At 38.4% G+C, this 24,121-nt stretch overlaps 1 protein-coding gene across 8 annotated transcripts in view; it reads left to right on the top strand.

The window, feature by feature from the left end:
• The window catches only part of caskin1 (CASK interacting protein 1), a 136,400-nt gene that overhangs the window by 71,784 nt on the left and 40,495 nt on the right, over positions 1 to 24,121 (top strand). For all 8 annotated transcript variants that reach the window (XM_015041448.1, XM_015041442.1, XM_015041449.1 and 5 more), the window contains exons 2-7: positions 8,401 to 8,452; positions 15,541 to 15,638; positions 16,762 to 16,907; positions 17,798 to 17,893; positions 17,985 to 18,115; positions 21,682 to 21,790. In XM_015041448.1, the coding sequence (XP_014896934.1) occupies positions 8,401 to 8,452; positions 15,541 to 15,638; positions 16,762 to 16,907; positions 17,798 to 17,893; positions 17,985 to 18,115; positions 21,682 to 21,790 (632 nt within the window). The remainder of the gene's footprint in view (positions 1 to 8,400; positions 8,453 to 15,540; positions 15,639 to 16,761; positions 16,908 to 17,797; positions 17,894 to 17,984; positions 18,116 to 21,681; positions 21,791 to 24,121) is intronic.

Raw genomic sequence — 24,121 nt, 5'->3', positions numbered from 1 at the left:
AAAGCTACCAAGTCTTATTTAACACACACAGACATTCAGAAAAGGTTCAAATTACTGAAAAGGCAGCCAGGATTAGGACTTTGCTCAGCTTTATGTTACGCTGTTGAGTCCGTTAAAATTAACTCTTTGAAAAACCCGTTCCCCTCCTCGCCTGTGGTGGCGCTGCACCAAGAACCACTGAAGGAAACAACACAAAAACCTCAGAACAAAACACTGAGCGCAACTTCCTTCTTCGTGAAATGATTACAAAAATGGAGTGGAATTACATTTTTGTGATTTCTCTTTGGGCTTTGGCAAAAGACCATGATTCGTTTTTCCCAATAGTGCTAGATACACATACTTTTTTTGGTTGTATTTACCCAGAATGCCCTGCGCTGGCAGCATCACATGTGAGATCTTTAACAAGGAAAGACAAACTGGTCACAGTTGAACTTTAAGAATCGCAAATCTGTGATTAAGCTATCTTAAAAAATTAAGTGTAACTACTTGACTCCCAAGAACGGAGATAAGGAAAACCGCGCACGCTAGCTTTTAAGCCAGTATTAGGATAGTTTTTCCTCTGTGTGTATTAACGCATGTTTAGGTATATGGTGTTTGAACTACTGAAGTTCATGAGAAACAACCTAACACGATGTAACCTACTGCTTACTATATCTCTAGAGCTAACACCATTAGCAGGAGCTAGTGTGACATAAAAAAATTGAAGATAATGAATGGATGTTAAAAGTGGCAAACATCCACTTCGATAGATCTGTTAGCTGGAGCTAACACCATAAACCTATTAGCAGGAAGACCACTGTGGGTATTAATTCATGTTAAGATATATTTGGTGTTTGAACTACTAAAACAGGCGGTTGTAACTGTTTTTAGACAGGGTCTCAAGTATTTGTGGATTTTAACTATTCGTGGATTAGATATATGTGATATTTTGTGTTGGTCTCTCGCACAAAATCTCTTAAAATCCTTTGAGATTTATGGTTGTAACATGACAAACGTTCAATACGTATATGAATTATCAGGGACTGTGTGTTGAAAAGTATTTTACTTTTTACATTGTATTACTTCAAATTTAGTTTGAGCTAGAAGCTCACTGCCATCCAGCAGTCAGGCAGGTCTAGTTAAGGATCCAGGAAACTAGCTCATCCTTACAGTCACCATGTGACCCAGAAAACTCCAGCTCTTCACTCATTTTAATCATGTATGTCAGTGTGTGCTGGCTTCTCTGTGAATGATGTTACTCGTGTGTGGCTACACTCCTTTATATATGTGTGTGTGCGTGTGTGTATGTGTGCGTGTGTGTGTGTATTGTAGTCTCCCAGCTGTTATTCTTGTTTAGACTTCTTGTACTGGAAGCCCCATTACTGGCCAAGCTGCTTATGTAGTCTGAAGGTACAAACACTGAAATATTTATAACTAGAGACTCATTCTAGGCAACACTAACCCACATGCTTTTTTCAGAAATATTTTTAGTTGGTACGGTCATAAATAAGTAGCTTTGCTTAAAATTCCTGTTGTACTCTTCAGCAACTCCGAGCAGCAGCTGTTTTTGTGGATTCTGTTGAACTTTAGAAACTCGTAAAGACGGGGTTTGCTCATCTGATTAGAGTGTCCCCATGAGGGCCCGTTTGAAATTTTCTTAATGTTTTGGAGAGCGGCGGAGTGATGGGTTGCTCGTTGGGTAGAGGGTGCTCTAGTCCTCTATGCGCTTGTCCTGGGTTCAGTTTGTGGTCTTGGGTCATTTACTGCATGTCTTCTCCCAATCTGTGTCATCCATGTTTCCTGTCTGCCTACTGTACAATAAAGGTCACTAGGAGAAACAAAATCTTTAAAAACATGTTTTGTTTTTTTTATTTGGGAGCTCTGCGATTAGCCAAACTTATGTGAGAACTGGATCTTATCTACCGCCAGAAAGATTTATAAAGGTCAACAATATTCACCCCAATGTCGCCAACTTAGCTACTTTGTCACTATACAACTCTGGAAAAAATTAACAGACCACTGAAAAATGATCAGTTTCTCTGATTTGACTTTTTATAAGTATGTTTGAGTAAATTGAACATTGTTATTCGATTCTATGTACTACTGACAACATGTCTCTGAAATTCCGAGCAAAAATCTAGTATTTATTAGCAGAAAATCAGAAATGGTCAAAACAACTAAAAAGACGTGGTGCTTTCAAACCTCATATAATGCAAAGAAAACATTTAGAAACAACATTTAGAAACAACAATACTAATGTTTAACTCAAGTCAATATTTGGTGGAATAACCATGAGGGTTCAGTGCAGTGGTCTCTTCATTTTTTCCAGAGCTGCATTTAGCACCTTTTCAGCCAAAATAAAATCAATACTGGCCAAAATTGGAATTGATGATAGTCCAGAAACCTGCAAATCGTTGCACCCCTAATTTGAAAGCAAACACATGCTAGTGGGCCTAACACTCAATGTTAGAACTGTATATTCCCACTGGCTGGGGAAGACTTCCCAGCCAGGCCGGAAAACGTCTGGAACCTGTTATCTCCTTTTCCTGTGATATCTACAGACTAATTTCTCCCAAATTACTACATGATTAAATGCCTATTATTAAATATTAACAACTGTATCAGTAAGCGTCATTTATCTACCCAGAACAAAACCTCCAACCTCTGTACTGCAGCTGGTAGCTGAAGGTTGACAGCCCTGTAAGACTGTCGTCTGGCTCACTTACTGCTTCCTTGGTCTCCTCTGGTGAATCATGAACAGCTGCAGACTTTTTGCTGCTTTAGCTCTTTATCATGCAGCCATCAAGCTGACTGGTTAGAAATAAGACAGCAGCCGGGATTTAAGCCGTAAGATGAACTATCTGGCTGAATCTGACAACATCTCTCTAGTAATTGTTACTTTATTAGTTGGGCAAGAGGCTGTTTTCACTCAACAAACTCAAAAAAGATGCTGCAAGTGTGCATTTTGGGATTGTGCGCATTGTAACACATGACCTGCAGGGTAATCTGCACTAAGCAGCAGACCATCAAAGGTTCACTTGAAGGACTTTATGATTCCTCTTGGTGTTTGTGTGTAACGTGGACACCAGGGTCGTGGTAGATGACTGCTAATCACGATGCTAGGCAGTCAGGTGGTCATGGTCAGTGACTTGAAAACAGAGCAAAAACAAAGGCTGGAGTGTGTGTGTGTGTGTGCGCGTGTTTGTGTGTGTTTCTGTTTTTATCTTCTTTGGTAAGACACCAGTCATTGTGGGGAACCAAAAAAAACAAAGCTTCTCCAGACTCTTTCAACAGTTTTTGTTGCCTTTATCACAGCTTCTTCATCCCACTCCAACATGAATGTGCACATACGCAGTTGCATATCTCATACACACAGGATGCGTTCTTGTGCGTGTGTGAGTAAGCTTGTATGTGACCTATAGAGGACCATTATAACCATTTCTACCAACAGTTGGAGGTCTTTTGTGGAACATGAGGACATTTTCCTGATGCTCTCGTTTTTCCAAGTAGAATGTGCTCAAATTAAGGATTATTTGTTTATTTACACTGTGGCATGCCTTTAAACTGACCCCAGTTGCCATGGTTACCTGCCGTTATCTTGGTGTATTAGCTAGCATTCTGTCACATATTCATCACCAGAATGCATTTAAACTGTCACTGGTTGCCACGGTGACCTGCCATTCACTAGCTAAAATTCTGTCAGCGTATGTTTATCACTATTTTATCACTGTTTATAAACTGTAATAAAATATGTTATGCTACATCAGTGATACGTCTTTATGACCCACATACTAGTAATAAATGACAAAAAAAGAGAGCCCCGAACATTACATTCTTGGAATATTAAAGCAATTTTGTTTACAGCAAAATCATGAGCTCTCAATTAGATGTCGAGTTCCTCTAAATAAGAAATCATATCCATGGTGTGTAAGCACACCAGAGTAGGGTTTTCTAAAACTGTAAATTTCTTAAACAACTGAACTCAGATTTCACAGTCATNTTTGNCTGCAANAAATTTTGTTGAATTCAGGAATAAAAGCAGTGATGTCAGTGATGTCACAGATAATGAGTGACATCACTGGTTCAGGTCAAAGCCAGTAGAAGCCTGTTGTGTGTGAGTATGTATCCTGTATTTGATATATTGTGGGGATTATTTTCCTGGTACATATTACAATGTGGGGACTCACTGCTCCCAAAGAAGAAATGCTGTTTTTGGGTTTGGGATAAGGTTTAGGTCCAAGGTGTGAATTGAGTTTGTTTAGAGTTAGGGTGAATGGAAGTCAATGGAAGGTCCCCACAAAGACAGCGAGACGAACGTGTGTGTGTGTGTGTGTGTGTGTGTGTGTGTGTGTGTGTGTGTGTGTGTGTGTGTGTGTGTGAGTGAATCCCTGCATTGAGCAGCCAGAAATAGTCTGTAAGGAAATCAATGTTCCTCTGCCAGTGGCGCTGGGAGCTGTCTCCTCGACAATAGAGGGACTGTCCTGTTTCCTGCACCCCAGAGGGAGATGGTGTGCGTGTGCACGCTCCCGTGCTGTTGTGTGTGTGTGCATGTGTGTGTGTCTGTGTGTGTTAGTGCATGTGGAAAAAGAGAGAAAGCAAAATGAGGGTGAGTTCAGGCATATCTGTGCTGTACCCAGGTTCTGCCTCGTCAGCTAACGGCAAATATAAAAAAAGGTTAGCAGATGAAAAATAATGAGGGTGAAGATAGCGTCACGTTAGGTTAGCTTGGAACACCTGTATTATGAATCACTGGAGGAGCTAGTAGGCAACGGCATTCGTGTGAAGCCATCTAATTGGTCTTGTAAGGGACGGAGGGCAACCTTCTCAGCTATTTTCTTTTTTCTTTATCTTACTTACTATTATTATCATTCAGCTTATTTCAGTTTGTATATTAAGTGCTAATTCACAACAAATGTCACCGCAAGACACTCAGAAGCAAGAGATCTAGTTTACACTTAGACTCGCATTAACTCAGTCATATGAACAGATTTGTTCCAGTTGCAGTAAAATGCAGTCAAGTTCAGTTTGTTATGCTAATTAATAGAAAGTTTTCCACCTAAGTAAAATCCTGTGATTTCAGTAATAATGAAATGTTGATGTTAAAGTGACTTAAGTTACAAAAATAAAATAATTCAGACTTGACTTAGACGTGTGCCTTAACAGTCATGCTATGGTTGGCCATTTATCACATTGTTTATAATTTATTGTGAAAAATTTCTTATCATGAAGGGAATTTGAATTTGTTGTCATGAGAAATCTGTTGCCAATGGTAAATTAAAACAAAACAAAACTGACGGCATGATCAGAAATAATATTTTTACCATTTTCTATATCGTTTGCTCCATGAGAGCATCACTTAATATCATTAATTTTGAAAATATGATTGGGTGCAGTTACTGTGTGCAGCTTAGTGATACAAATGATACGTTTTTAACAGATAGGAATGTTTTCCAAGAACAATAGTTGTATTTTAGACTGAATGAATGCTGCGACTTGCAGTCATGGCAAAATATTTACCTATAAAATAAGTAGTAAATAGTTTCTTACCATAATTTTTATAGTTATCACAATAATACCACAAAATATTGCGAAAAAGTTCTAACCGCAGTACCTAACAGGGGTTGCCCTGATCCCGCGTGCGCTTTTGCAAGTTTAAAAAAAAGAAATTAATTCTGTGGTTTCAGAAGGTGACGGGCGTCCTTCATTATTTTGTTATTTATGCCATACATAAATAACACCTTTATTATTTAGAATCGAGAAATAAAAAAAGTTTTAAGTATGGATTTAAAAAAAAAATGATTTCCTAGTATTATTATTGTAATTATTTTTCCCATTATTAAATTCTTCAGCTCAGAGTGAGGTGAAGAAAACGCTTCAAACCTATAAATAATTATTAAATACATAATGAAGGAATGGACGATGTGAACAAAGTGTGTTAACTTAGCCATTATTAAGACAAAAATAATTTGATTTGATTCATTCAAGAATTCAACATCTTTCAATGTCTTTGTATTCCTTCTCTTACAGCTTAAATATTTCTAACGGGGTGTGGGGTTTGGGTGGGATCACATTTGATCAATTTCCAAAATAAAACACATCAGCCTTTGACAGTTAATTCTTTGGTGACAAATGCAATGTTAAATTATTAAAACTGATAATAATATTAAGATGAATATATTGAAAAATAACTATAAAATGTAGATGTGGTTACCTAGACCTAAAGCAGTACAGGTTTGGAAGCCTAACCTACAGCGATGTAATTTGTTGAGCTGGATGTTGTGGACTTGATGAAGAAACGTTTATTCCAGTCGTTAGAAACTTAAGACAAGACTTGGACTTCTGACTGCCTCTGTCATGTGGTGACAGTGAAAGGAAAATGGTACCAATATCAGTAATAAACCTGCGGAACCTGGAACAGCCATCTGCCTAAATCAGCTGGAGCTTTGAAAAGATGGAGCAGATCCTCAATAAGCAGGTCAGGAAGTGAAGGAGGAAACATGAGGTAACAGGATAAACTCAACCTCAAAGGATTTTATTCAAACTTCACGTGACAACAAAACTGGCGCATAATTGTAAATGAATTCAGAACCTTACTTGCTTTTCAAACATCTTTTGCGGCGGTTGATTCTTGCTGTGGGAAAGAGAGCTGAGAATCAGAAGACTGAATAATCTCCCTTATGAATTCACAGTATCTAGTTTTATGCTCACCAACTCTTTCATATTTGGCATTTGGATTTTTTTTTACAGTGCATTGGTGAACAAACAGCATCATGAAAACCAAAGAAAAAGGCAGAAAATTCAAGAATCAAAAATCTGGCCTTCAAAAAGCTACCAGAAGTCCTGACTGCAGTTTGCCACAAGCCATGTTATGAAACACGGTGGTGGCAGCATCATTTCAACACACAATCTAATTTTTTTGTGAATTATTTTCCTTTTATCTGGTAGATATGACATTTTTTATGAAACCAAGCAGAAAAGAACAAACTACTTTAGGTCAGGAACAGACCTACAGTCTATTGATAAACGGAAGGTGGAGAATTTCTTAACTTCTCCCGGTTGAATATTTTCTTTTTTCCACCACTCTGCAAAGATACATGAACAATAGATGGATATCTTGTATTTTGTGGGTCTAGAAAATAGAGTTTCGTTTATGTGAACTTTATTCAAAAACCCTAGGGCCACAGACATCTAGAGCCTTTTTTTCCAATGTCACAGATAGTTGAAGGGGTTTTGGTAAAATACTGAATCTCTGTCTTGTGAAGTGTTTCTGTGAGAAAGAATCCGGAAGAACCAGAATCTACATGAGACCCTGATCCGTCTTTGGACCCCTGCTGATGTAAAGTAGCTTGTTCTCCAGTCGGTGTGTTTCTGCAGATCTTTTGTAATGAAGGACAGTTTTATGACGGTACCTGCTACCAGGCTGGCCAGTATTTACACTGAGTAATTAAAACCCTGATTTTTTATTTTTTTTACTCTGTTTAGCATGAAAGATAATTAAATTAAAGTTTTGCAGCTTTGTAGCCGTCTGTGTCTGCCAGTAATACACTTAAGCTGCTTTGTACATTGTGGAATCAGCAGAAGTGAAAATGGGAGAGTGTGCTGAAAGTCTGCAGCGGTGACTTTCTGCCTGGTGAAGACGTGTGAAAGGCTGTGAAATGAAACGGGGTGGCATTGCATCACTCTGAAAATATCAGAAAGGAAATCCAGCTCTTTGGGATTGAATTAATGACAGATGGAGCGATTATTAGCCCCACTGCTGTTCGTAATTCCTAACAGGATGGCTCTTAGCCTCCAGACTTCTGGCTTCACGGTCAGGGAAGAAGGTTCACTTTGTGGCCAAATGCTTTGAACATGATCCTGCTGTAAAGACTCCATGGCAAACAATGTTCAATTTCACTGGCAGAGTCCACCACAATTTTAGTTTTCGATTAAATTCCCTGGTATTGGTAACATATTGATGGTGCATCGAACTCTATCAAACGTCCTTAGCATCCTGTTAGCATTAGGTTGCTATGAAGTCTAGTTCAAAGTGCTTTACATTATATAAACAAAATACAGTGGCCAATTATGAAACAAGCAATAAACATTACATTTTGTCAAATGCTATTGTGAAAATCGCTTCATATCAAATATGTTGATCAAAGTTCAGTTTACAGCGAATCACAGGGAAATCTACACAGGTGGGCTTCAAGCTTTGGTTGAAGAGAACTCAGTGTTTTGGCAGTTTTGCAGTTTTCTGGAAGTTTGTTCCAGATTTGTGGTGCATAGAAGCTGAATGCTGCTTTTCCATGTTTGGTTCTGGTTCTGTGGATGCAGTACAAAAAAAAGAAGAAGATTTTTTATAAATAAATAATACAAATTGTGTTCATTCTGATGCGTCTAACAGAAGAAAAGTTGATTCCTGTTCCTCTTGTGTTTCAGAGCTCCTCGGTTCCACAAAGAAGGTGAACGTGAACTTTCAGGATATTGATGGGTAAGTCAGCGGCTCAGTTTTTGTCTGAATCTAACAGCATGTTCTACCAGAAGCATTTTTTAATATAAAAGATTCATGGAATTTTACCCACATGTTGCTTCACTGTACAGATCAAAACAATGTTTTGCTTGACATCTATGGTAAACATTTCCGCTCCACATGTTCATTCCTTCTTTGTGACTGTATTCTGCATCCATGTGGTAGACAGTCGTAATCCTCTTAATATGATGACTGAAACAACACAAAATGAAATTCTAATCTGTCATTTATATCATCTGCAGTCAGTAGATGAAAACATTGAGCTGCGTCTTCATTGAAACGTCCATTTTAATCACTTTAATTGGTCATTTCTTTCCAAACCGCTTGTACAGAATTAATTGCGAGTTGATGACCAGATGTTTGCGACGTTCTGATGGTGCGGTGCAGAAATAGTAAACTCATTTTGCTTCCCTGATGGATCCGCTTGCAGCTCTGTTCTTAATGTGCGGATGCTGTTAATGAGTCTCCACCAGATCATTCAGTTTAGGTTCAATTCCTCCTCCGGCTAATTATTTGGAGAGTCTAAGTGAATGAACTAGAGGGAGAGAGAGAGAGGAGGAATACTTGTTACTCTTCACTCTGTTACAGTTACATGGCGGGCACACGTCAAGCATATCAGAGGGTTTGCAGGAGCACAGACCTTTAGACATTCAGTCACCAAGTGTTGAAATCGCATCAGCAAGTTAAAGATCCCGTTTTCTCTGTTTAGTACTTTAACTGATAGGAGTGTGAAGCAGGAAATTCTTGCTCAGATTTTGGTGTTTTGTATCAGTTAGCCTGGCGCTAGCCGCCTGTTTTAATATTAATATTAAATCTGGGGTGACTGTAGCTGAGTTTTTATTGACAATATAGTTGCGCAATTTGAAATTTCAAAAACAAAAGTGCTTGATAGAAACAGTAATTTTGAAAAAACATTTAGCAAAAAACTGGAGTTTTTTGCTAAATGTTTTAGCTCTAGTCAAAACTGCAATGGAAATGCTTCTTCACATCATCAGCCACATGATCAACAACCAGATGTTGCCGCTGATGCAAACCATGAAGAAGAAGATGACAGGAAGTAGTTGGAAGAAGATGGTACATCATATTTTTTAATTTTATTCACATGTGAATAAAATTAGTCACATGGGATTTTAATTGCAAAATATTTTTTGTTAACATCAGTGTAATATTGACAAAATTTTGTGCACGTGTAATGAAAACACACCTTGTGACTCGGTGTGTATAGCAGTTGTTTTCCAACCGGTGGGTTATGGATCTGATGCGCCTTTGGACAAGGCACTTCACCCCAAGCTGCTTACTGATCTACGTTATCAGAGTATGAATGTGTGCATGTTACTAATCGTGTTTTCATCATCGTTTTTTTTTTTTTTAAATGAGCATTTTGAAGTATCGCATTAGAAAATGTTGATAGGAATGGCAAACCTAATTTACATGGCCTTTTTTAAAAAGTTTGCTCAAAATTTGCATGACTTTCGGATGGAAGCATAACCATCGTGTCATGGTGTATATACAACACTGTGGATTGTTTCTATTCCCTTCTCCTGACCGATACGTTTCTACAATTAAATTAAATAATTTTTTATCTTTTGGAGCCTCTAAGCAAACTATGCTTTTGGAGAATTGAGGGGAAATGAGGAAAATCCTTCCAGGGCAGCTGGACGCAGTTTTGCTTTAACTGATGGCAGGTGTGAACTCAAGAAGATTATGTTAGTTTAAGTATATTCATTCACTAATACCACTGTTGAGAACCTGTTCATTATTTTCTAAAGCTCCTTTTTCTATTGTTTGTAATGGAACCCAACCACATGTTGACCTTGTGTAGGATGAAATATTCCTTTGTAATTTTTAAAAGCTCAATAGATGCCATGAAACACTGGATGTCTGCATTTGCTGTTTCAAGTGTCCCAATCTGGCCTGAGAAACAGGAAGCATCAGACGGGTTTGTGGAGGGAAATAGAAAAAGATAAGAACAGCAAGGGAGCAACTGAAAAGGAAGCGCCAGATGAGACGTAGAAGAGAGCTTTGTTGAGAAGCGGTCAGACTTTCAGACGGGCCGTTTGAGAAAGTGAGGCGGGAGAAGGATGTAGGGGATAAATATTGCAAATCACGTTCTACAACTTGGCCAAAGCACACATTTCCCTGTACTTTACAAATACCTCCAGCCAGCTGAAATGCTGGAAGTTTTTTTTTAATGGTGGAATCCCTGTTTAACTCTGGAGGGAACAGGTGAGTCCAATGGAGAAAGTGTGCAGCATTTTTTCCGAGGTTTAAACCTAGCCATGGAAGAATGTGTTACAGTCATTGTCATCCATCCTGCAGAGCAACACAGCTGACAGTTTTTGTAAAGTTAGTCATATACGGTAATCAGAGGGACTCTGGAGACTTCAGGTTCCCAGATTCCTCTGTTAAAGGAAACGATCTTTAGTCAGTTTGACACAAGTTGATTGGGGTCAATCGGTGTCGGGGTGTTCGTCATGCCGATATAATCAAACCTAAAAAAAACCAGCCTTCTATTAAAGTTTTTACTCGATAGCTGGAGTTCAAAAGTTGAAGATGACATCGAGGAAGCTTTCTGACTGCCTCTGTTAGAAACTATTTTTGGTTTTACAGACACTCTCTTACTTTTAATTGAGGTTTATGCAGGCAGCGTTATGTAACCTCAACTTTTTTGAGCTTAACATCATGCTATAATGTTATTCCCTCATCAGAAACATACCTGCAGCCTTATCTTGATTCTTTCATTCATGTTTGAGAAATCCTTCAATCTCCTGTGGCAACCATTCAGCTGTGCTAAACGCCTGGAAGGACGGAGCGCCCGGTCAAAAGGTTTCAGTCGGAACCTTTGTATGTAAAACAAAATTTATTAAATGTGTTGCCATTTTTAACATATTGAGATATAAGTAATTAGTTTATCATAATTAACGTTTTAAAGTCCCAACCTTAATTATTATCTGTTAAGAGACACTTATGTTCCCTTTTGAGGCTAACTTCAACAGAACAAACAAATTTGAAATCCAAATTTTTCATTGTTATGAATCGTTTTGGCCTTAGCCCATGTTCTGCTTTACATTTACACTCTATAGGTAAAAAAATATCACTTTTCAAACAGAGTGCTGCAGAGTGTAGCATTGCTGAAGCTGTCTGACTGCGGTTCCTCGGAGGTTGCTGTCCAGTGTTGTCAGGATTTGTCAAGCAAACAGGCTGATGTCAGCCATTCTTATTTTTGCATTCGGTTGCTTCCGGTCGCCAGACAGAGGCAAACCCAGAGAACGGCTCCATTCATCGCTCACTTGACCACTTCTTTGACATTTCCACCTGACAAAACATCTCCAGATTCAGCCAGTAGGAGCTGCTGTGTTGAAAAGCCAAAATAAACATCTATGAACTCCAGCATTTCTACTCCCTGATCCTTCCATCCTTATGATAGGATGTTACTGTCCTGAAAGGGCGCCCTACAGCCCATCAGTGAAAAAGCCTGTCTCAGCAGTTTTCTCAGTGTTTCGCAACAGACACACACAGTTTGATTGCAGAACTGAAACCTGCTGGTTAGATACAGTTAACAACTGGCATTGAATTGGTTTGTCTTTCTTAAACTAAGGTACATCGTGAAGCCTCGTAAAGCTGTGACACATTTCACAAAAAGCAAAATACAGAAGCATCTGTGTGTGAAGAGCTATGTCCACCCATTCTGTTTTAGTGACATATGATTATGAAAGTATGTAGCAAACAAGTGCCACCAATCAAAGTTATAGTGTGAGCGAACATCAAAAAACAGGACAGCACTATAAATGTATGCATTTATTGCACTTTGCCATCCCGGAGCTTTCATTAACTCAGCGCCAATGAGAAAAGACATTAGCAATGACTTGAGAAAAAACAATAAGTAGCTGCCCATCAAACTGGAGAAGGTTATGAAGGCATTTCCAAACAGTTTAACAAACAGCTTTACTTAGTCCAGTGTAAGGGAAAGTGCAGAAAGACTAAAGATGGCAAGTGAAGCAGCGCCATTTAGAATTCCAACAAAGGTCATGAATGTAAAGTTTGGAAAATGAAATGACAGTGGACTTACGAAGCGCTTGTCAGGATACTAAAAGATGGCTTACAATGAAATCAGTCATTTCCATCCTCACACACATGATGGCAAGCTACTGGATTGTAGCCACAGCTGCCCTGGGGCAGTCTGACAGACGTGAGGCTGCCATACCTCGCCATCAGTCCTTCTGACCAACACCAGCAGGCAAGGCAGGTGAAGTGTCTTGCCCAAGGACACAACAACAGAGATGGATGAAACAATGGTTCAAACCAGCAAATCACCGAAAAAACAAATTCCTACCACCGTCGCCACCATCACCCCAATGGTTTCAACAATCTTTGGGGTGATGTTTCTCAAACTTTTTCAAGCTGAGGACCATTTAACCCATTTAACAAACAGCCACGGACCACCTAACCTGAAATTGCCCCCGTGATAACATATCTTGTTTGAAAGGATTACCAGGAAAGGTCTTCTCTCTGGTAATATAGTGCTTTGGTTTAAAACTTTCATCTAAAACCAAAAGACTTCTCCTATGACGGGCAGCGGTGGTAGGAGTTCGTCCTGCTATCGGTGGGTTGCTTCATCCGTTTCTGTTGTATCTCCATGTTGGTGAAAATGTGAAGATATGTTTTTCTCTTTAAGGAAAAACAAGAACAGCATACCAGAATAGATCCACAGGTATTGTGTTGGAGGGAAGATTATTTGCTTTGTCGCCTCTGGAGCTGTGACCTTACAGTCACTGGCTCCTACTACATACTAGGTGGATGGATATTACTCAGCCCCTTCTTCCTGCTGCTCTCTTTGCTTCAGATTGCGTCACTGCATCACATGTACAGCAGTCCTGACCTAGCTGTGTAGATCATGCATATAAAGCTTGACCTGAAAACAACTGCTGAGTTGATCACACCATCGTCTTTGTGCAGTAGCATTCTAAAGTCCAGCAGGAGGCCATCTTTCTGATGGCTAAACATAGCAGCAAATCTACAAAACAGAAGAGGCTCGACCTTGTGGTTGAAAAAGCATTTGCCCCTTTCAGATCACTTTATCTTTTCACTACATATAAGTTTAGCCGCTGAACTCAGTGACCCTATGAACATTCAGATCATCTATCTTTGATTGCAGAAGCAAAGGGGTGGTCATCTCAGCGGTGGGTGAAAGGGCTGAGCTCTATGTAGCAATCTTCATGGAGACTTTTACAAATTACTCAGTATGTCAAATACAAGCTACATATTGGGAACCATCCTCAATATGCTCCTAGTGCTTTTGCAGCTGTTTTTGCTTTGGACTATATCACTATGACACTTGCTCCACAATCCTGTTTTACCCCCCTTCACATCGTGGTTTCGACTATGTAAGGCCAGACACACTGATGGACGATAAGTAGCAATAAAAATAAAATAAAAACGATACTAACGCTAATCGGCAAAGGTCTACTTTTTATTGGTAAAAGTACTTCCAGACACTACTGTTACATTTTTGCTAAACATGAATTAAAAATGGGATTTTACTATGATTACTATATACTAAGAGCAGCAGTCTTGATACGTACAATATTAAACTGACAGGAGTTTTTAAAAATATTTTTTTACTGTCGCTTTTCATGAGTGTTTGTTGGAGGCGCTTTCATTTCTGTTTGCCAATCTTTGTCCTTGGGTTATGTGATGCCTTTTTCTCCTTATGCTTCTCATCATGCTTGCCCATCAGAGCTGACATGACAGTGCCATCCTCAAGCTGCAGATGCACACACACTGTCTCTGTCTCTCACACACACACACACACACACACACACACACACACACACACACACACACACACACACACACACGTTTGTACCCATATTAGGACATTGTATTGACTTCCATTCATTTTAGTAACTGCATTTACGCTTAACCCAGACATTTTCCCTCTCTTCTTAATCCTAACCTTCACAAAAACCCCATTGACACTTTACCTCTAAACCTAACCCCTGACCCTAAACAAGGATGTTTACTGTATTAGAACCAGGTTCTGGTGCCCATAAGGCTCATCAATCTTCAAACGGTTAGTAAATATGCCAGAAATGGCCCTAAATAGGAAAGGTATACAAGTACACACAAGTTTGTATTTCAACCAATATTAGGAATTTGCATTGACTTCAGTTGATTTCAGTAAATGAATTTATGCCTAACAGACATTTTCCCTAACCCTATCCATCTATTCCCAACTCTACCTAAAACTTAATTTACACCTTACATCTAAATGTAACCACTAACAAAAAACAGCACTTCTTCTTATGGGGCTCATGCTTTGGGCCCCATAAGGAGGAGTGGGTCCTCACAATGTAGGTGTAATGTTAATGGTCTTACAGTGTACCAAAAACAAGACCTCACACACACATACACACAAATCCTTGTGCTTCCATCAGTCCGAGGATTTTGTTTTGTTTTAAATACATTCAATTAAATAACTGCATTTATGCCCAACAGACATTTTCTGTAACACTAATCACTACTAGTCTATTGCTATCCCTAACTAGTACCAGACTAGTCCACCTAACCCTAACCTTAACCACAGTTGAATTCACACAATACCTCTAAATCTAACTAATAGAACTGCAAAGCAAAAGTGAATATCAGGAAAACGTCCTCACTTTCTACAATGACTGGCCTTTGTTGGTAAAAATGGTGATTCTCTGTATGTAGTACATATATGTGCACACGCACACACACACATTCCCTGAATCCTGTGTAGGATAATACGCGATTCTGCTTGTGCTAATCTCCACTATGCATTTCCATCTCTCCACCCTCTGGCCTGTTTAACAGCTCTGCAGCAAAGACATGTTTGATCCCTAATCCTCTGCTATTAAATCCATTTGTCATGCTATCTTTGTCGCTATCTCTGACCTGTGATTGTATGTTTATTGTTGTGGATGGATGGATGTGTTTGGTATACATATTAAAAATTGTCTGACCCTAAGACCTCCTGATATTTTCTGTGTGTGTGTGTGTGTGTGTGTGTGTGTGTGTGTCTTCAGGTTTTCTCCCCTGCATCATGCAGCTCTTAACGGGAACCTGGAGCTGGTCTCTCTGCTGTTGGAGTCGCAGGCCGCTGTCGACATCAGAGACCAGAAAGGTACGGAGGAAACCAGCCGATGTACAAAAACTCTTAACTTATCAATGCCTCCAGTGTTTTTCTGTTCCACAATCGTTAAAGTTCACAAAAAACAGATTCCTGCATCTTTTTATGCTAATGCGTAATTGTGCGTTTATTGCAAACTGCAAATTGTCAAAAACATTGAGTGTAAGTGACTAACATCCACCCGTCTCCCTTAAGTCCACACTAAAAACAGCTTCATGGTGTATGATTTATTGAGGAAACGATATTGCAAAATTCCTTGCAAATGTTTCTAAAGTAATGCCAAAAATCACAAAAACAATTTCAAAATTTCAGAGTGACTGCTTTATACACCAGACAAAGATGCATGCAGCATTCTACACATTTATATTCAGGTAAAGATAAAAACAAAAAACTTTTCCTTTCATTACATGAACATAATCTGACACTGGCAAATATAAAAAATCCATCCTTTAGTTTGGGTCCGTTTCTTCAGTAGTAAAAAGATTTTACATTAAGAATTTATTAAAAACTCTTCAACCTATTTAACCATCCTTCTTTGCACAATCTCTCCAGATTAGGCCATTGAAAGACAGATAAGCCCACAGCATCACAGATCCTCCACCGTACTCAACACTGAGGTTTTCTAGATATTCACTTTTTATAGTGAATATCTATATCCATAAAGATGGAGAAATTCTGAAGATTTCTCCATCTTCAGAAATCTCACCTGTAATTTTTACGGTGCTTGTAGCATAAAAAGTTCAATATTAGCCTCATTTTGCACTCAGAAGTGTGTAACAAACTCCACATGTTTATGTTCATGATGGGGTGTCAGAAATTACTTTTTCCTGGCATCACACCCAAGCAGTGAGTTGTTCCTAACGGTTGCTATGGAGATGTTTGTTGCAGTTTGCCAACTCTGTTTGTTGTGACATCATAAATACAGATCTTGAACATCCTCAACCATTATTCCTAACATGTAATTAAATGTCCTCAAATTAAAACTTAGGTTTTTCTCAAAGGATTAGTTTTGATACTGCAGTAAAATATCTATTTATTTCAAAGCTTTTAATCATATTTTTAGTGACCTAAAACTAGAACTCAGCCAACATGACTTATGTGGCTGTTTTTGGCGCAGGAATGCGGCCGCTGCATTATGCCGCCTGGCTGGGAAAGGCCGAGCCAATGAAGATGCTGCTGAAGTCGGGTTCGTCTGTCAACGGCCAATCAGACGAGGGCCAGATACCTCTGCACTTATCAGCACAACATGGCCACTATGAGGTGGTAAGTGACACGGAGGATCAACCTCGGTGCTAACTAGCTAACATAAACATTCAAGACTGCCAAACAGAAATCTTTCTTCTGATTGCTGCTCCATTTTGTTCTTAAGCTAAGCTGGACTAGTCTTGAAAAGCATTGCCTGTTTTAATAGCTCACCAATTTAATTAATATGGATTGATACGCATAGCAGAAAACGTCTTAGCACTACCGTAGCGAATATATACAGATATCCTGCACCCTTTGTGCTTTCTTGGAATTTAATTTCAAAACAGCTTAGTAATATTACCTTGCTTACTTAGCACAACATAGCTAGCATAAAAGCTAGCGTGTTCCTCTTTCCCTACAGCACTTTTGTTGCTACCTCACCACTATAGCCATAGTTTTATGGCTAATGGCACCTCATTAGCCATAGAACACTTGTAAACATTAAAAAAGGAGGATTTTTGACCATCTTGCTGACCAACACTGCTCAAGCTAGTCCAACAAAAAAAATCAAATGGCTTTGAAATTAGCTAGTTAACTTAAGAATGTGTAAATAAAGACGCTAACGAAAAACATTGCTTATTTAACAAAAAGAAAAACCGCATAGATGTGTAACTTACACTTTTATTACAGCTTGCTGATATCAGCTAACTTACTTAGCATAACCGAGCTAGCATAATTGCTCATTCAATATTACTCTTTTGTTCCTAGCTCACACTAGCAACAAATTAGCTGTACAGCACTTAGAAACATAAAAAATTTTTAATTTTTAAGTCAGGTCTTGTAAAAAAAAGATATGAACAAAAACCACATTGTTGTATGTTATCAGAAATATTTGTGTTGATATGCATCTTCCTGGTCTTCTTCTGACATGTTTGCTTGTGTGTTGTGTTTGTCATTCTTCACTGCAGTCTGAGATGCTGCTGCAGCACCAGTCCAACCCGTGCATCGTGGATAATGCAGGGAAAACCCCTCTGGATCTGGCGTGTGAATTCGGCAGGGTCGGGGTGAGGAGCTGTACTTCATTCTGTCTGGAGAACCTCATTGGAAAAATAAAACCTTTGCTAACTGGTGATCTCTTTGCCAATGTGTGGCTAGGTGGTCCAGTTGTTGCTGTCTAGTAACATGTGTGCCGCTCTGTTGGAACCCAAAAAGGGAGACACTGCAGACCCCAACGGGACGTCTCCGCTCCACCTGGCTGCCAAAAACGGACATATAGACATCATCAGGTACGGATGTGTCTGTTTAAGATTTGAATGTGGAAAAATCTGGGATGTGTTTTAATCTCTCCTATGTGTCTAAGTGACTGAAAATATTCAAACACGTGTTTGCAGATCCTCCATTTGCTCCATCTTGTCTTCATAAAGTTACTGGAAGATCATTCCATTCCACCGTGGTCTGAGCTAACGTTCATTTACGCTTTTGTGGAACTCGGTGGTCTCAGTGTTTAGCACAAATCTTCAGGTTGAAGAAAGCACAATGGGTCTTCAGCTGCAGATAAACTCCCGTCACAAACGTCATTCTCAGCTGCAGTGAAAAATGATATGAGAGAAAACTGGGATGTAGGAAAAAAACACGAGAGAGGCAGAAAAGAGAAGCAGAGGGCAGCAGATTAAAGCCTGTCACAGCCGGTGGAGCAGAACCTTCCTCTCTAGAAGTGACACCGGTAAATGATGCTCAGTAGCCGAGGCTAACTACCTTTGGAACCGACACGCTTATAAAACAAAACACTTAAACCAAAAATAACGAAGCGTCAAAGGAAATGTTTGTTCCTCAATGTTTGTTCCTAAGCTTTTTTACATTTCTCTGGATGAACTTTTCCTCAGCCCTCTCATTTTGTTATCATAACTTAATGAATATTGTCATCTCATGTACACCTTCTGAATCTACTGCATCACATACAGTGTCTTGCAAGACTTTTGTTTTTTTTTTTCTCCCTTTGCAGCCACAAACATCATTGTATTTAATTGGTATATTTAGTGATAAACCAAATCAGGATAGTGCAGAAGTGAAGGCAAAAAGAGTCTCAGTTTTAAAAATGGTTTTACTAAAATAGTTTCTAAAGTGTCACATGTGAAAAAGGTTGTTGAAAGTATTTAACTTTGCAAATTCGAAAATTTCCCAAATTTTCTTCTTGAAAATTTTGAGGTTAATTTCAAAATGTTGTGTTTTTTCTAGCAAATTTGTGACTTTTCAAGCTGAGAAATTTCAGGGATTTTTTTCTGGAAAATTTGCTAACACTTTATTTAAAGGGGTGTGCATAAAACTGATATGACTCTGTCATGAACATGAGGGAATTTTCACAAATATTTATGGCTTTTGTCATGAAGTTTCATTCAGTAAATTATGACACTTTTAATGTGAAGTTTAGACTTTTGTTGGACTTTTGATGCAAGTTTTAATGCAACTTTACTTATTTACTGAATAATGCAAAGTTGACACATTCAATGCAATTTCTGTTTTTTTCCAGCAAATTTATGCCTTTTAAAACTCAGAAATATAAGGGTTTTTTTTTTCTTGAAAATACATGTAAAGATTTTTGGACTTTTCAAACTGATAAAATATGAGTTTTGTTCTCAAATTTTTTTTTATTAATTTCAACATTACAATTTTTTCTTGCAAATTTTTGACTTTTCAAACTCAAATATTTCCATGTCTTTTTCTAAAAAATATTCTGAGATTTCTGTTGGACATTTACTCCTTATTTTTTCCTGTCTACAATGTCCCTAACATGCCGTCATATATATGTGATGGTTCATTATGTATTGAACTTTGATCCAAACAAATATGTTTGATTAATTTTTTTATTGATTATATCAAAATATTTATTATTTTGACAACCCTAAAAGAGGATGACGGTAACTATGGAGGAGCTGTAGAGATCCACAGCTCAGATGAGACAATCGGTTGACATGACAACCATTAATAATGACTGATACTTTCTTTGTTGCAGGAAAGCCATGTGAAGTTTGTAGTTTACTAATTTAGAGAACACTGCAAACATGTGGAAGGCGGTTCTCTGGTCAAATTAAATGAAACTTTTAACCTTTTAAACAATGTAGAAACTAATACAGCTCAACCGTTAAACGGACCATTCCCATTGTGAAAACATGGGGGAAGGGGAGAAGTTTCTTTCCAAAAATATGTTACTTCAAGAAAACTGAGGCAGAAATTACAATTTCCTCTGTTTATCTTCAATACCACTTGGACAGGTTGATGGGGCAGGTGCTTTTCGGGCTTCAGTGTTTTTTTTTTGTTTTTTTTTTTACTTGAAATGTGTCAGAGAGAAAATATCAGACAAAGTCAGACTGGCAGATTCCTTTTGCTTTCTGTTTCTGTGCCAGCTGTGTCCAGACTGAGCTGTCACATTGTGTCTAATGAACAGCGATAAAAGTTGCATTGATCTCCTTCTCTGATTCGCAGCCAGAATGCAAATAAGCAAAGAGAGCAAACTTGGTCGGATGCGCATTTTATTCTGTGGCAACTCCTGGAGCCAAGCAGTGGAGCAAGTCTAACTGATGAGCTGCAGGGTGTTAAATACTGCTGAACACATTTATTGGCAGCCCTGGGAAAAATGTCTTAAAGGGGCACTGTTATGTAAAATCATCTTTTTTGAGCCTTACATCATGTTAAAATGTTATTATCTCATCTAAAACATACCTTTGATTGTTTCATGCATGTTTGACAAATCTCTTAATCTCCATAGCAATGCCTGGATGGACCTAGCTCCGCCTTCGAGGACGAAGCTCCTCCTTGGAGCTGCAGTTTCTAAGCTCCTTCCCTGCTACTTCCTACCTCAGCTCCTCCAGACTAGCCAGCAGCAATTAGCAAACATCTGGTGGAAATGGAGCTCTTGATAGGAGTTACTTCTCAGTGGAACGCTGGTTAAAACATTATTAAAGGGTTAATAGAGGAACCATGCTGTGATGACTTCTTGAAGGCGGAGTTTCAGAAAGAGCACGAGCTTCTTAAAGAGACAGAGGCCAAATTTCAAGGCGTTAAATTATCAAAGTCAACTTTCTTAAACGTCATATTTGATATACACAGCATTTTTATAACAACCAAAGATAACACAGTTATTTGATTGTGCTATAAGATGTCACTGTGTACCTGGAAAATACATAACACTGCCCCTTTAAGAACCCTTTGGATTAATGTATGGTCTATTGCACCACCAGCATAAAACCAACATTTTCAGTGAAGAACATTTATTCAGTTGAAGAAAAAAAGAATTGCTTACTTTATGATTTCCTGATATTTTAAAGGAGTAATGCACTCAACGTTGTTTATAAGAGAAACAGGCCCACAGCATCACAACTTCTCCACCATATTTAAAATCATGCTTTTGGTTGTATAACACACATTCTGTGTTTCACAACAAGCCTGCCTGCTGCTGGAAAATTCAGCCTCAGTTTCCTCTTATTACCAAACATTGTGCCACTGGAGATTTTGTAAAAAAATAAATAAAATAAAATTCATTGCTTTACATTTTTCTTCCACCAAATTTCACGTTAGACGTAAATGTTTCAGAGTGTAATAAAAGAGTTGTTAATTTAATGGAACGTTGAAGATTTGATCAGGAGTACCATCACACACCCTGTTCTGTTTCAGTAAACCACACAGTTTCTCTCTCTCAGTTACCAGGCTGAATGGCGTCGGTTCATTTCTGGACATATTTTCCATTCATTTAAACCCCCCTAAACTTTCTTTCCCTTATTTCCTTTTTTTCTTCTCTTTCTCTTTCTTTATCCTTCTCTCTCTGTATCTCCCTCTCTCTGTCGCCGTCTGCTGTCAGGTTGCTGATCCAGGCCGGCATTGACATCAACAGGCAGACCAAAGCCGGCACTGCCCTTCACGAGGCAGCTCTGTGCGGCAAGACGGAGGTGGTGAGACTCCTGCTGGAGGTAAGCGGAACTGCAACACAATCCTTGAAAGAACTAGAAAACTGGGACTATCCTGTCACACAGGAAAACAAAAAGCTTTTACTGAAGAAAGGTTTCACTTTTATCATTTTTACACAACATTGCTCTTGAAAAGTCTGGAAAAGTCAGTTTGGCATTTTACAGGTTCAGATTTGTATGGAGAAAAAAATTGTTTGGATTCCCAGACTATCAGGACAAAAACAAAAGAATTCTTCAGGCAACCTGAGCACTTTTTAGATGGGTTTAAAAAAAAAAAAAGTTGTATATAATTAATCTTTACGAAGATTTTAGGATCAGTTTTATTGGGTTGTTTGACCGACTGAGATGCCATTTTAAAGGTCTCAAATTTGACTTCCCAGGTTAGACAGACTAAAGATACATGATTCACAAAGATGTCCATTTTTTTCTAAATGTGGCATTTTTAAACCAGAAGCTAAGATGTTAAATATCTTTTCACAATTGCTTTCTCTGAGTCACTTTATATTAAGTGTGTTAATTCTGAGAATAGCACCCTCCAGTGTTGCTGCCAGGAAGGCTTTTCTGTGGAAAAACAATCAAAAAATCTCCCAACAGCTAAATACTGAAGTAAAGCTGATCTAATGTCCTAGTAAACAACAGAAAACATCCCTAGATCACTGTTCATACTGTTGGTTATACTGGATTTTATTTAGGAGTCTCAGGGTAAAGGGAGATGCAGAATATTCTATTCAGATATTTATTTGTACTAAAATAAATATCTGAAAACACATATGTAGCAAATAAAAGTGGAATAAAATGCATAATATTTTGTGGTTTTGATCCCATAAATGAGGACAAGTTGGCGAGCTTTTCCCTGGAAATGTCTGGCATTCTCTTAAAGGGGGAGTATCATTTAAAATCAACTATTTTTTTAGCTTTAAGTCAGTTATGATGCTACCCGAAGTGTTGCCTTGATTCTTTCATGCATGTGTGAGAAATCCTTTAATCTCCCATAGCAACCATTAAGTTTTGTAAAACACCTGAGTGGACGTAGCACTCCACTAGTCAGCAGCACTTAGCAAACACCTGGTGGAACTCAGCAGTGCTCATTATACGAGCTACTAGAAAGAGCAGGAGGTTCTTAAAGAGACAGAGGCCTTTCTTTAAAGTCGTATTTGACATACACAGCATTTTTATAACCACTGTGGTGACATAATTACTTGATTGCGCTATAAAATGACACTTTGTGCCTGGAAAACACATAACACTGCCCCTTTATTGCTGCTGCCTTTTTATGAACGCATGTTTAATAAAAAACCCTGCAGCTTCATGTGATACCAGTGAGTCACAGCTATGAGAGAGATTGTGCTAACGCCAAACGGCCTTCTTGTGACGGTGACGGTTTAGCCCTGAAGGTTTAAGGAAAACAGAAGCGGCTGTATGTTGGGACGTCTGCAGCTCCTCCGGCGTGAGAACGCAGCACATTCAGGAGCCTGACTCTGAGAGGCTGTGAGAAGTTACCCCGGAGCGCCTCAGCACCCAATTCATCTTTGTTCGTTTAGTCCGTGTGTGATGCCGCAGACCCCAAATAAAATATTGCTCTTCAGCCTGCAGCTGAACAATCAGATGCGGTTTGTAATTAAGACGAGAAGCCAGAGGGGAACGTGGTTCTGTTGTGCTGATGTCACTGAGGTGCATGCAGACAGCTGCAGTTATGAGTTTAAAGCACAGGAGACGTTATGCTTTCATTTTTGTTAACACAGCTATAGTGCAGTGCGAGAGAAAATATGCTCTGAGTTTATTATTGTGCATTTTGTCATATAACAGCTGCAAGCATCAATGTGTTTTATCAGGATTTGATCTCATAAACACATATAAGGGCAACATTTTCAAGCCACGTTACTCTGATACTCCCAAATAAAAGACATAGATAGATAGATAGATAGATAGATAGATAGATAGATAGATAGATAGATAGATAGATAGATAGATAGATAGATAGATCATTAGACAGCTTTCTAGATAAACAAAAAATGAATTCTTTTTTTGTTTTTAAATAAAGATGAATATAATAGTTAATCTTAATCTTTACAAAGATTATCTATCTAGCTATCTAGCTAAATAGACAGCTATCTAGAGAGATAGCATCTATCTAGCTAACTAGCAAGGTAGATACAAACAAAACAAACGTTTATTATATTTTCAATTTACTTGCTTATATGTATAATTGTGCATATGTTGTCAATATTATGTTTTATTATTTTACATTATTAGTACTATTTGACTTCCTAATAGTTTTTAGATATAATGTTTAGAAAAACCCATATAGTGCAAATTAGCTTACGCTATAAGCAC

The sequence above is a fragment of the Poecilia latipinna genome, unplaced genomic scaffold (genome assembly GCF_001443285.1).
Source record: "Poecilia latipinna isolate Pla-1442-1.1 unplaced genomic scaffold, P_latipinna-1.0 Scaffold552, whole genome shotgun sequence".
NCBI classification, from domain to species: domain Eukaryota; kingdom Metazoa; phylum Chordata; class Actinopteri; order Cyprinodontiformes; family Poeciliidae; genus Poecilia; species Poecilia latipinna.
This window is presented reverse-complemented; position numbering and strand designations above follow the sequence as displayed.